The 12,522-nt window shown below is 45.7% G+C and overlaps 1 protein-coding gene across 8 annotated transcripts in view; it reads left to right on the plus strand.

The window, feature by feature from the left end:
- The window catches only part of UNC80 (unc-80 homolog, NALCN channel complex subunit), a 187,766-nt gene that overhangs the window by 152,537 nt on the left and 22,707 nt on the right, over positions 1-12,522 (plus strand). For all 8 annotated transcript variants that reach the window (XM_084643900.1, XM_084643903.1, XM_084643905.1 and 5 more), the window contains 6 exons: positions 1,655-1,855; positions 4,485-4,608; positions 6,445-6,570; positions 9,334-9,457; positions 10,168-10,374; positions 11,770-11,954. In XM_084643900.1, the coding sequence (XP_084500026.1) occupies positions 1,655-1,855; positions 4,485-4,608; positions 6,445-6,570; positions 9,334-9,457; positions 10,168-10,374; positions 11,770-11,954 (967 nt within the window). The remainder of the gene's footprint in view (positions 1-1,654; positions 1,856-4,484; positions 4,609-6,444; positions 6,571-9,333; positions 9,458-10,167; positions 10,375-11,769; positions 11,955-12,522) is intronic.

The raw sequence follows: 12,522 nt of genomic DNA on the forward strand, positions 1-12,522 counted from the left end.
AGGGATGGGAAAATCCAGTCTCAGATTCAAAGAACAAATCTCAGCTACAAAGATTTTTTTTTAAATACACTTGTACACTATAGACTGTCTTTAGAATTTAAAGCTTGCCGGATAAAACTGATCATAGTCACATATAATAAGATACAGTAGGTGACTATTTTGCCTAACCAACTTGCATTAAAATCAGATCCATGCTTAGGGTGTCTAAACAGCAAAGGGAATGTGTTTGGATTTATTTCAAGTGCCATTGTTGAATCAAAAGTAAGAAACTTAGCCACAAAAGCTGATAGCCATTAGGATTCTCTGTGTAGATCTAAACTCCCAATCACCTTTGCCAAAACAATATATGACTGGAGGGATGGGGGGGAGATTTTTGTTAATGTGCAGGTAAAAGAAGATCATGGGGCTTTTTCAAATCCCTATTACCACATTGTTAATAATATTATAAATGACCATAAAATAATCCCTACCTATGCAGAAAAAATATGGAATAGTGCCAAGCTTTTTAACCATAAGTTAAATTCATTCAAGAATGACAGTGCTTCCAAAAGGTGGATTTCACAGAGTTAAGGAGCTGTGGCATTTTGGCACTACATAGCAACAAGATTTCAGACAGTACATTCCCTACGCTATCTGGGTTATGGCTTCCTGCTAGGAGCTGTATCTCTGCTTTAGTATCCTTCAGCCATTGCATAGCACATTAATTTCAGCCTGAGACAGAGCTAGAAAAGCACCTGAAGCCTAAGAGGAAACACCCTTCCAACACACAGTACTGGTCCCCAAGATTCACCTTTCCAAGGTTGTTACTAGAACTAGTTGAGCAGTTTTCAACAGAACAGTTTTCTGTTGGACAATTTAGTTTTGTCAAAATGGAAACATTTTGTGGGAATGTGTCAATTTCAGCACATCAAAAAAAAAATTACAGCAAGTCTTCAAGTATCTGTTTAACTGCTTTTCATATTCCAAGCATGAGGTAAATGCTGCCGGGGCGCCGGTGGGAGATACTGAAACCCCATAAGCATGGCTATCTGGGAGAGTCAGAAAGAGCCAAAAAAGTAATAAGTGAGGCTAGTGGGAGAAACAAAATGAAGCATGTTGGGAGAAATAATCCTATATACATAACACAGATTACATGGATCTGTGAACCACATTATTTTTTAAAGTTAAATGCATCTAAATTGCACAAAAATTCACATAGTCGTCCCCCTATATTGACCTGGTAACATTACAAAAAGACAAACCACTCCAGCTTCACTGACACATTACAGGTGATTGCAGCAAGCTAGCAAATACCCTTCACTGGGATTGCCCATATTATATATTATTATCAACTGAACACAGATACTATGATACCACTGTTTTAATAACATGAACTAGCCTTTCTTTATGTTCCTTTTGGTGCAATTTACCAATCTACTATCCACATGATGATGTATTCCTTATATACCATACATGAACATGAATAAATATTGGTTCCACAAGAAGCTTCTTAAGGGGCCAGGAATGTGTGATCATTTGACCCAAGAGTTTAAATTGCAGTGCTCTTACCTCAAATATCCTTCTGTTAAAAGAGATTGGTGATACCTCCACCAGGCGGTGGAGAAGCTCACGTTGCAGAGTATCAGATTTCCCTCTTAACAAGCCATAATTTTAGGTTGGCAGAAATTGCACATTCCCTTCTGAAGCTGGCACCTTATGACACCCAGACGATGGAAAGCCGCGGGCTCCGGCGCTACATCATGGAGATGCTGCCCATCACCGACTGGACAGCCGAGGCCGTGAGACCTGCCCTTATCCTCATCTTAAAGCGATTGGATCGTATGTTCAATAAAATTCACAAGATGCCTACTTTGAGGTGAGCAGGTGTAACGGAAACCTTTGGGTCCGTTTCTGATGTTGCAAGCCTTGAAGTAAGGGTATGTCATTTTATTGACAGTGTCATGCTGCACTGAATTTTTACAGCAAAACAAAACAAAGACGCATTTCTCCTGTTGGTGTATATTTATGTCGCCATTTTTCTTGGTGCCGGCTTCCGGGCAGCAATAGAGGAAATGCATATTTTACTGAGAATGACCCATAAGAAATCATGGAAATCTAACACCACCCTCTCTCCCAAAATAAGTCTTGAGGCTATAAAGATTCTCATTATCTCTCTGTGTCTTTTACATTTGCTGTTTTAAAAAACATAAAGTTAAATTAATGGGAAGAGTATTTTTAAAGTCCGTGGTTACAATATCAATCCTGTAAGGCTCTGTACAAATGATCAAAAATAGTCTTGGCCTGTAGTACCATTCAAATGCACCTGGCAATGGAAGACATGAGTGTAGGAAGTTCCTCTAGCAGGTGAATGGTGAAAGCAGCATCACAAGAAGCAATATGGGAGGCTCCAGGGAATGATAATTGAACATGGGGCCTTTCGACCTCACTCATGTGACTCCAGTCCAGGTTAGTAGCATAAAAATTCCCATCTGATGGCCTTTGGGTGGCCTGTGTCAAAGGAGTTGGTGGTCTCAGTCCGGTCCCTTCTGGACAAATGCCCACATTGCAAAAACCACCATGACAGTTTCCTTGAGTTGGTAACCTTGTTAGTAGTGTTAGCTGAGAGTCCAAGGATGGAAGGGTATGGAGACTGAACTACTCTCTCTCAAATACCATTGATCCCACCGTAGAACATCTGAAATTCTGATTATGAGGAGTGCCGCAGGCACCAAGCGAGATGGGGAGATATGATCTTTCTCCCTGCCCCTCTTCTCCCGCCTTCCTACTGCATTTCCCTTCATTAAAAGAAACCTTTTTTATAAAACCCTGCCTTGGCAGGGAATTGGGACCCACTTTTAATGCCGCCTCATCTGGCCAGTGCTGTTTTTTGCCATTATCTTGCTGTCTTTTCTACCATCCCTTCTTCATCTTGGGTCCAAAAAAGCAGCCCAGGGTTTTTAAAACAAATTCCCAAAAGCCCCCCTCTCTTTGTAACCTGTTCACAGGTTGCTGAGCAGCTGGAACCCCTGCCATAGCCTCACAGTAACTCCAGCTGCACCTGTACAAATCCACCTGACTAGAATCGCGCCTTCTGACAGGCCCAGGCACAGGAGGAGCTGCTGGGTCACTCGCCTTCCTTCTACCAGCTGACCCAAATGCACGAACCAGCTTTCACATAGTTTGGCCAGTCAGCCTATTACATGGTGAGCAGGGCTGCAAGCACCGGTCCAGCTCAGTGCTGCTGCTTAAAGGAGCAGGCCACTGGGACTCACTGGACCCATTTGTAGGTTTTGAACAGCTTCCTATAGGTGTCCAGCTCAGAAATGGGAGTCTGAGTCTGATCTGGATGGTATACGCGTCAGAGTACAGGTTCACTATTGGAGGGCATTCCTGTTTGGGGAAATCCTGACAGGGATTGACCTACGTGTCCCCAGGTATATATCTGTGGTACAGTATCTGGCTTACATACTGCATACCTGGTACTCCCTGGGCGAAGGAGCCTTTTAAGAAGTCTACCATGGAATCTGACTGGGAATCTGATTCAGTAGTACCACATCCTCTAGTAACGCAGTGTCTGCCTCATTCTTGCCCCCAGCATCCAGGGATTACTCACCCTGCCGCACAGACTTGGGAGGTATACTCCCATCCAAAGAGACCGCCTCTGGGGATCAGGGCCATGGGAAGCACATTGATGCTGCCTGTGTTGTAACTGGTAAAAGAGATCTTCTGTCTCCAGGGCTCTCAATCTGGCTCCTTTTACAGACTCTAAAATCACTATAAAGGAAAAAGCAATCAGTAAGGGATGTAGTTAAGGCAAATTATTGGTTCTGTCCTGCTGCGGGGAGGGGGGGATGCAGAAGGTGAAGTCTGTAGTGTTCCGTCTGTCTGTGCTCTGGGCTCAGGCTAAGTGGGAGTCCCCACAATATAGCAGACTAGGCTGTGCAATAGTGGGGGAGGAGATATTCCTAAGTACTGGAGTTTGTTCCACTCAAGATTTTATGGTGAAGTCTACATTAAATCAACAGGGATTTCACAAGCCCGAGTGGAATGACTGTGTCAGTCTGCCTCCGCAATGGCAGACCAGCTTCCCTAAGTGTAAAGCAAGCAGCAGTCATCAGACAAGTTCATCTGAGCTGGCTGTCTCGTGGATGTCCCAGCTTGCACGCACAGGCTTGCTTGCAAAGGGGAAAAGTTAGGGTTTGAATCGCAATCCATTCATCCTCTCTCTCTCTCTCTTTCTCTGTTTTTGTTGTGACGGTTTTTGTGTCACTAATCCAGCGGGGCAGGAGTGCCTCTGCTACCTTCCCAGTCTCATCTCTAACTCCCAGTGTGTTCTCTGAACAACGTGGGTAAAACTGTTACCCCTGGAATGCACCTTGTTGCCATCATGGATGTCGTTGCTGTCTTAAACGTTCCTTGTTGGAGTCACCGTGTATCAGTCACCTTGTTTCGGTGTGTCTGGTGGGGGAGCCAAACAGCTAACAGCAACTACTGTTGTATTCCAGGCGACAGGTTGAGTGGGAGCCTGCCAGCAATTTGATTGAAGGGGTTTGTTTGACACTTCAGAGGCAGCCAATCATATCCTTCCTGCCTCACCTTAGGTCACTGATCAATGTCTGTGTCAATCTGGTGAGTAGCCAAGTGGCAATATTATGAACCTTTGCTAAGCTTCATTCTGCTGTTGACTTTTCTGGACTGAAGATTAAAGTTGATCCCTTTTCCTGTCACCTATCCACCTGTGCAAGCAGACTTCCCAGGTGACACTAGAGATAGTGAGGTACATTTTTAAAGTGGTGCATGGGAAGATACAGGGACTGATCCCCAGGGTCAAGTGATTTATTTGTGTTACTTCCCACACACCACTTTGAAAATCCACCTCTGCATGTTGCGCTGAGAGTTGAGGGCTGCAAGTTGGAGAGTGGGGTGGTGGAGACTGCACACACCTGGTAGCAATGGGAGGGTGGGACTAGGGGCAGTTTCAGTTTATAGCCGGGAAGGAAACTTTACTGCTCTGTAAAAGGGCATTGAGTGGCTAGTTAGAGGGTTACATGAGTAGATTCACTCTGCCATTTGTAATGTCCCTGGTTTGATCTAGTGCAGGCTTTTGTGTACAATGTTCAGTTCTCATCCTTAATCAATACACAATAATGTTGGTGTGTGTTTGTTTTATACTTGAGCACAGACAGCTTTTGTGGTTTTCGTGACTAGAGAGATGGTATGCCCAGAACTCTTGGAGCCTGTCTGACCATTTGATAGTGATAAGCAATAGTTACATGTAATATTGCTTCTAAGACCATGATACCTAGGAAGTATCAAGTCAATGGAGCTATGACCGTTTATGCCTGCGGAGGATGTTTCAGTCTGAGTTGGAAGAAATACCAATATTGAGGGAAATGGATATAGTAGCATTTTTAGTTTCATTTGGGTTAAAAATATCGACTTTGAGTTCTAGAATGAAAATGTGTGGCCTTTTTTTTTTTTTTTTTTTTGATGCTTTGGAAAAGCTGATGAAGTCGATGATTGCGCCGAAGAGCTTAAAAACAAAATAAAAACGCATTTCTACCTTGGCCATGTTGGCATTCATCCACATTTTTATCTTCATTCCGGATCCACAGAGCGTTTACATACAACGCAAGGGGGTGGCGGGGAGCTCCAATAATGGCAGGAGTTCTGGTGGCTCCTTCGTTGTTGTGGCAGCCATGTTTGCTCAATGGCTATTTGGAGACCTTTTGTCTGGAGCCAGCTTTGAAAATTTGACCCTTTACACTACTCAGTGTTGCACCAATAGCAGCAAACAGCCCCCCCAAAAATGGTAGCCAGGAACATGGGGAAGCCTTTAAATGAAAAGAATAGGGGGTTTTCACCTCTGAATTTAAGCCTAAATTTGTCATGTGGGTTGAGAGGTTAGTTCAGTTAATTTTACAAACCAGAGTCCCCAATAATACATTGTGCTTACGGAGAGTCTGAACATTGTACAGAACTGGGCCTGGATCTGGCTAATACTGGATCAACCTCAGGACATTATTCTTCCAAGAGATCAGCAAGGGAAGGAAAAGGGTTACAAGTTAATTGCAAACTTCCTGCTTGTATTACATTTTCCCATGGAATACAGTAGCTACATGGCATACCCACCAACTCTACCTGTTCTACCAGTCCAGTGCTGGTTACTCAGGGCTGGTACTGGGTACATTCATGAAATGTACCAGTTTCCCTGTGCGCTCTGTCCACCCCCTCTGGCTTCCCTGTAGAGGTTCCCTATCCTTTCCACCCTTTCCCTGCTAGAACCATCCCTTCTCCTTTGTGGCCCCAGCTGCCATGAGGCATTCGGAGGCACTCCTGCTCCCCGAGCACCCCAGTCCCACACCGTCTGAAGTGTACCTGTTTCTCTTTCACAAATGTTGGAGGGTATGCCATGGGTGGAATTGCAGTAGTCAGTGCTGGTGATGTGCTTTGTTTGTATTGCAGGTGATGGGAGTAGTAGGACCTTCCAGTGTTGCTGATGGATTACCCCTTCTTCATCTCAGCCCTTATCTCTCGCCACCTCTGCCCTTCAGCACAGCTGTTGTCCGGCTTGTAGCATTGCAGATACAGGTGTGCCTGCCCTGCCTGGTATCAGGCCCGTTTAGCTTATGGTTGAGACACCAACTCATAGGTGCTCTTTTTTCTGCAACAGCTGGGCAAAACCTGTGGAACAAAATGTCAGCTCTCCTCTGTAGGTCAAGGTTTGGAGCACCAGAACGGAGCTCAGGTCTTAATAAGCAGCCAGATCCTCAACCAGTGTCAATTGGCGTAACACCACTGATGTCAGTGGAGCTATGCTGAATTACACCAGCTGGGAATCAAGCTCCATACTTTGATTCCTCTCAGGATCCAGGAACTGAGCAGAAAGTCTTCTATTACCTTTTGTGAACAGTCCTATCCTCGGTCGCCCCCATGCAGCCCCACCAAACTTAATGGGGCGTCATTTGCGTAACTGAGATTACTGAGTGGGATTTGGGCCCATTGAGCCAGTACCAAACTGGCGCTGTTTGTGCAAGCAATACATAGAAGAGAAAAAAGCCCAAATGCACACCGATGCCTGGCCTTTAAACTGCTTATCAAATATCATCCTTGACTGTCAAGAATAGTGAACACACGGTGATCCCATTGGGAGGAATTTCATCAGTATATTCCTTTTCAGCTCAGTGCCATATGTTTACTATTTTGGACACGAATAGATTTTTAAAATACATTTGCAGGCAGCTATTCCATGTGCACTTGGACCCTGTCTGCTTCCATATGCTTTATACCTCCATTTTGGCATGAAAACAAAGGGAATAGAGAGCTACACAGGGGCAGAATGAAGGTGCATGTTTCCTGATCCTAATCTGTATTTCAGCGAGTCAGAAGATACAATGACCTCATTCGGGAATATTGTGCCCGTGGACTAGTGCACCTGTGGAACAGACATTTCAGTTTATGTCCTGCGGAAAAGGACCTAGGGGTGACAGTGGACGAGAAGCTGGATATGAGTCAGCAGTGTGCCCTTGTTGCCAAGAAGGCCAATGGCATTTTGGGATGTATAAGTAGGGGCATAGCGAGCAGATCGAGGGACGTGATCGTTCCCCTCTATTCGGCATTGGTGAGGCCTCATCTGGAGTACTGTGTCCAGTTTTGGGCCCCACACTACAAGAAGAATGTGGATAAATTGGAGAGAGTCCAGCAAAGGGCAACAAAAATGATTAGGGGTCTAGAACACATGACTTATGAGGAGAGGCTGAGGGAGCTGGGGTTGTTTAGTCTGCAGAAGAGAAGAATGAGGGGGGATTTGGTAGCTGCTTTCAACTACCTGAAGGGGGGTTCCAAAGAGGATGGCTCTAGACTGTTCTCAATGGTAGCAGATGACAGAACGAGGAGTAATGGTCTCAAGTTGCAGTGGGGGAGGTTTAGATTGGATATTAGGAAAAACTTTTTCACTATGAGGGTGGTGAAACACTGGAATGCATTACCTAGGGAGGTGGTAGAATCTCCTTCCTTAGAGGTTTTTAAGGTCAGGCTTGACAAAGCCCTGGCTGGGATGATTTAACTGGGAATTGGTCCTGCTTCGAGCAGGGGGTTGGACTAGATGACCTTCTGGGGTCCCTTCCAACCCTGATATTCTATGATTCTATGAATTAACCAATGAGTGGCACGTCCACCATCCAGATGAGCGCTGGGACAGGTTTTTCAGAGTATGGGGGGTGTTATGGGAAAGAGGGGTATAGGGATGAGGCATCAAAGCACATCACAGTCCCATTTACCATGAAACCGGAGATGACATCCATAAGGTGAACATTGGCACTGATCGGTGCAGAGACATTGCAGGCTTCTTCCTGGGCTGGGTGATTTGGTTCTTAAAAATATAAGAGCCACCCTTACCTTCTCTCAAATCTTTACCCCTGTTTAGAACCTAACTCCAAATGAATCTTTTTTTTAAATCAGTCTGGGATCTTTGCATATGTGGGTTTTTTTGTTTGCTTTTTTTTCCATTTTCACATGTTTTTCCTGGGTTTCAGAAGGGATCAATACTGGAAATGCCATAATACCACCAGTATTTCCAGCAGGATCTGAAGTGGAAGTGCTGGAAATCCCACAAGAAAAACCTCTTCTCCTGGGAATTCCACCCCAGTTTTGCAGACTCAGGTGGTTCTGCGGTTCAGTTTCAATTCACACTGGAGTATCTAATAGTTTGGATGCTCTATCCAGGCTTCGACCCTTCAGAGGTTCACCCAACATATGTTTCTTTCACTGCCACTAAACTTCTTCTGCCTTGGACACAGACCTGTTCAGGTTGCGGGGGCATTTCATTCAGACTTGAATAACTGTCAAGATCCAAGTGTGGGTTTCCCTTGTTTTCAGGAAGGGAGGCCACCATAACATCAGGGTTTTGTGGGTTAGTGAAGCAAAGTGAAGAGGCTGGGAAGTGAGGGTGAATCCTGGAGTAACCTCCACATTCAGCAAATGGGGAGATGTTGTTTTTGACATTGGTATAACTCCCTCTGCTCTTTTTTTCCAGGTAATTCGGGCTGGATTCTGATCTCATTTGTACCACTCTCGATTTGGAATTACAACAAATTGACTTCGAATAGATTGATCTGGATTTATAATGGTGTATTTGAGATCAGAATGCCCTTTATCACTTGATTATATTAAAAACAGGTGACATTTAGATGCTCTACTCCTATTCAGGCCGCCTCAGAGCTTGTAATTTTATCAGTCCATCAGCTGTGTTATGCTATGTAAACAAAGCCTATGGGAATCATCATTCTCCACAGTGGTTTATATTTCTAATCTTCTGATGAAATCATTTAATCCTTTCTTATTATTACTGCACAGGCTTTGAAAGAAGATTTTCCCTTAAGCCATGTGATCTCCCCATTCACCAATCAGGAGAGAAGAGAAGGAATGCTTTTAAACCTACTGATTCCATTTGTGCTCACAGTAGGATCTGGAAGCAAAGGTCTGATGATTATTTAACAAAAAGAGTTCCCCCTTCCCAGACAACAAATATTTGCCTTTCCTACTGTTGTTGCTTCTTATTTGGTTTCTTCTTGGCTTGGTTAGAACTCATCGGGGTGGTGGAAGCGAGCTACAATGGGAGCTGTTGTTTCTCCTTTTTGTTTCAGCTGTGTCACAGATCAGTGGTTCTCAAACTCACTCTTTAACAGATGTGCTCCTCCTTTTGAAATCAGAGCAATGACAGAGTTCTGGACAAGACAAAATTCACCATAGTGTAAGATACAGAGCTACGGGGGCAGGAATTTGCCACTGTTGGTTGCTGTTCACGCAGTTCCTTGCCAGTTGTCTAGGCCAAATCATGCTCTCACTCCCGGTCTTCTTCTGTAGATTGTGGTCACTTCTAAGCACTTCCCTCAAATGCAGGCGTGAAAGCAAAGAGTGAGGGGAAGAGACGAGGCTGAGTCATTACGCTCATAGGGTTTGGTGCTGCCACACAAGCGTGTGTTTTGGGAATAGAATAACTTTGCCTTTGCTTACAGAAGGAGAAGCAACATAACAAGGTTGGGGATGGGCTTGGTTTGAGGGAAGTTCTGATTACATCACAGCTGGGAACTGAAAACGAGGCTGTGGCTTTTGCATGGCTTTGAGAGGATATGGCCTGATCTATTTTATTGCTTTCCTTTGCCTGCCACCCGCTTCGATGGATCTTAGACAGTCCCTGGCTGGAGCAGCCTGAAGTCCTTCTGCTGCTCCAGACTGTTATTAACATCCTCCTGCCGCCTCGGATCATCAGCACTTCCCGCAGCAAGAACTTCATGATGGAGAGCTCCCCTGCACATTGCTCCACCCCAGGGGAGGCTGGGAAGGACCTGCGCAGGGAAGGGCTCGCAGAGTCCACCAGCCAAGCGGCTTACTTGGGTGAGTGAGTGCTTCCCCTCACCCATCAAAAGAGAGAAAAATAAAAGGGAGCGTTTAGGAAACCCCTGGGAAGGCAGAGACAATCCTCACAGGCACCAGCTGAGTGGAAGTTATGTTTGCCCTGCAGCCAGAAGGTGTTATTTCCAGCTGGAGTAGACACATCCCCCCCAAAAACAGAAGTGTAGCCATGGCAGTGCATGCAGCAGGAAGGGCAGTGATCCCGTCCAAGCCCCTAGATACTTACTTGGGGCCACTGGCCTGTCCCACGCTTGGGCCACTGCAGTTGTGTGCTATTTTTAGTGTGTTATGTCTCCTCAAGTTGGAAATTATACCCTCGGCTGCAGTGAAGGCATACCCTGAGCTATTTACAGCTGCTTTAGCCACAGCCATGAGCACTGAGTGGTGCGCATGCTGCACCAAGCCAGGAGTAGCTCTGGCAGGCATGGTCTTAGAGATACTTCACCGATTGATAGTTCCTCTCCTGCTCCATTTGCTCTTGGGAGAGGTAATTGGCTGATGAGCTACGCTAGCACTCACGCTGGTCAGCTAGTCTGGGCAAACTTGCAGAGAGAGGTGGAGTCAAATCTGCCCCCACTTCCCCAACCGCCTTTTGTTGGGAAAGGAGCAAGGAGACACATAGCCCTGCTTATTCTTCTGTGCCTGGGCCCAAGGTCTGTGTAGCCCGAGTGGGAGTGTAAGGGCAGTTCTTTCTGCCCCACTTGGGGATATACCCCCTATGTCATAATCTAGCCTTTAATAAGCAGCCTCATTTCCAGCCTAAACCTTGTTCATTTGTAAATTACCTTTTCGATGGGTTGTGCTAATGGATTCTGATACTTGGCTTCTTGGATCCAAAATAACCTTTGGTGTATGGCTCTTGCAGCTGCAGTACTGGAAGGTCTCTCTTCGTAGCCTCATTAACGACCTCCTGACAGCAGTTACATGGCCATTCCCTCTGTGGGGTTGCACAGCCTAGATTTCTCTCCATGGTCCTTGATCAGAGACTGGAATCTATCCCCACTCTGGACTGGTTTTGAAAGAAGTAAATCCCGAGGAAGGGGAAAGAATTCTTTAGTGCAGTCTGGAAACTTTGGACTGGGTGGTATCTCATGGAGAAATTAAAGGAACATAATTGTACAGAAGAAAAATCTTCTAGTAACTCACTGGCAGAGCTGGGAACAGAACTCGTGCTTCCTGATGCCAAGTCCTGTGGCTCTAACCCCAAGACTGCCCTACTCCCCAGTAGGAGTTGGCAGCTGATGGTAAAGAAACTGGCCTAGGTGTGTGTGCACTCCACTGCTCACTGCGAATACTCCAGCTGTTAAAGGCTGGAGTTAACGGCTCTGGCTCTGGCTCTGCAGCACTTTACACGTGCTGGCGTTTGTTCCCCTGCAGCCCTGAAGGTGATCCTTGTGTGCTTTGAGCGCCAGCTTGGAAGCCAGTGGTATTGGCTGAGCCTGCAAGTCAAAGAAATGGCCCTGCGCAAGGTGGGAGGGCTGGCCCTCTGGGACTTCCTGGATTTTATTGTTCGCACCCGGATCCCTATCTTCGTGCTTCTGCGGCCCTTCATTCAGTGCAAGGTAACACCAGTTTTCACCCTAGTGTCAGCTGCGTCATTAGATAATATTTTTTAGGCAAGACACCCCATACTGTCTTGCAAGGAGAATGTGACACGGGCTTTGGGGGCAACCGCGGTCTTGGGGAGAAGAGTATTTTTGCATAGGAAATGACCCCTGACTCTATGCTTTGTCTCGGAAGGATGGCTGGAGGCATTTCCGAGATCTTGGTTCTCTAGTAGACCTGTGTACAGACCCTATTGCAGCTAAGGAGCATCCATTACAGTGGATTTTAGGGGCCACTCAAAGAGTAAGTTACAATGATGGGAATTCTAATGCAGCAGATCCACAACACCACTTTGGTGCAGAATGGTACTCATCACCTCCTCCTGAAATTCTCTTGGAATTTGGATAGGTTGATGATGATGTCGATGATGTAATAATGGATATTAGCGTAAACAACAATTATCCATCAGCTCAACCTCCGCCTTCCAGCTGGGTGGTAGCTCTCTCAGGCAGACATAGGAAGGAGTACAGTAAAGGAAGCCTTCAGCATTCCACAAGCCAGGAAGATTTCTCATGGGTCAGCATT

Source organism: Lepidochelys olivacea (assembly GCF_965140295.1).
Source record: "Lepidochelys olivacea isolate rLepOli2 genome assembly, chromosome: 11".
NCBI lineage: Eukaryota > Metazoa > Chordata > Testudines > Cheloniidae > Lepidochelys > Lepidochelys olivacea.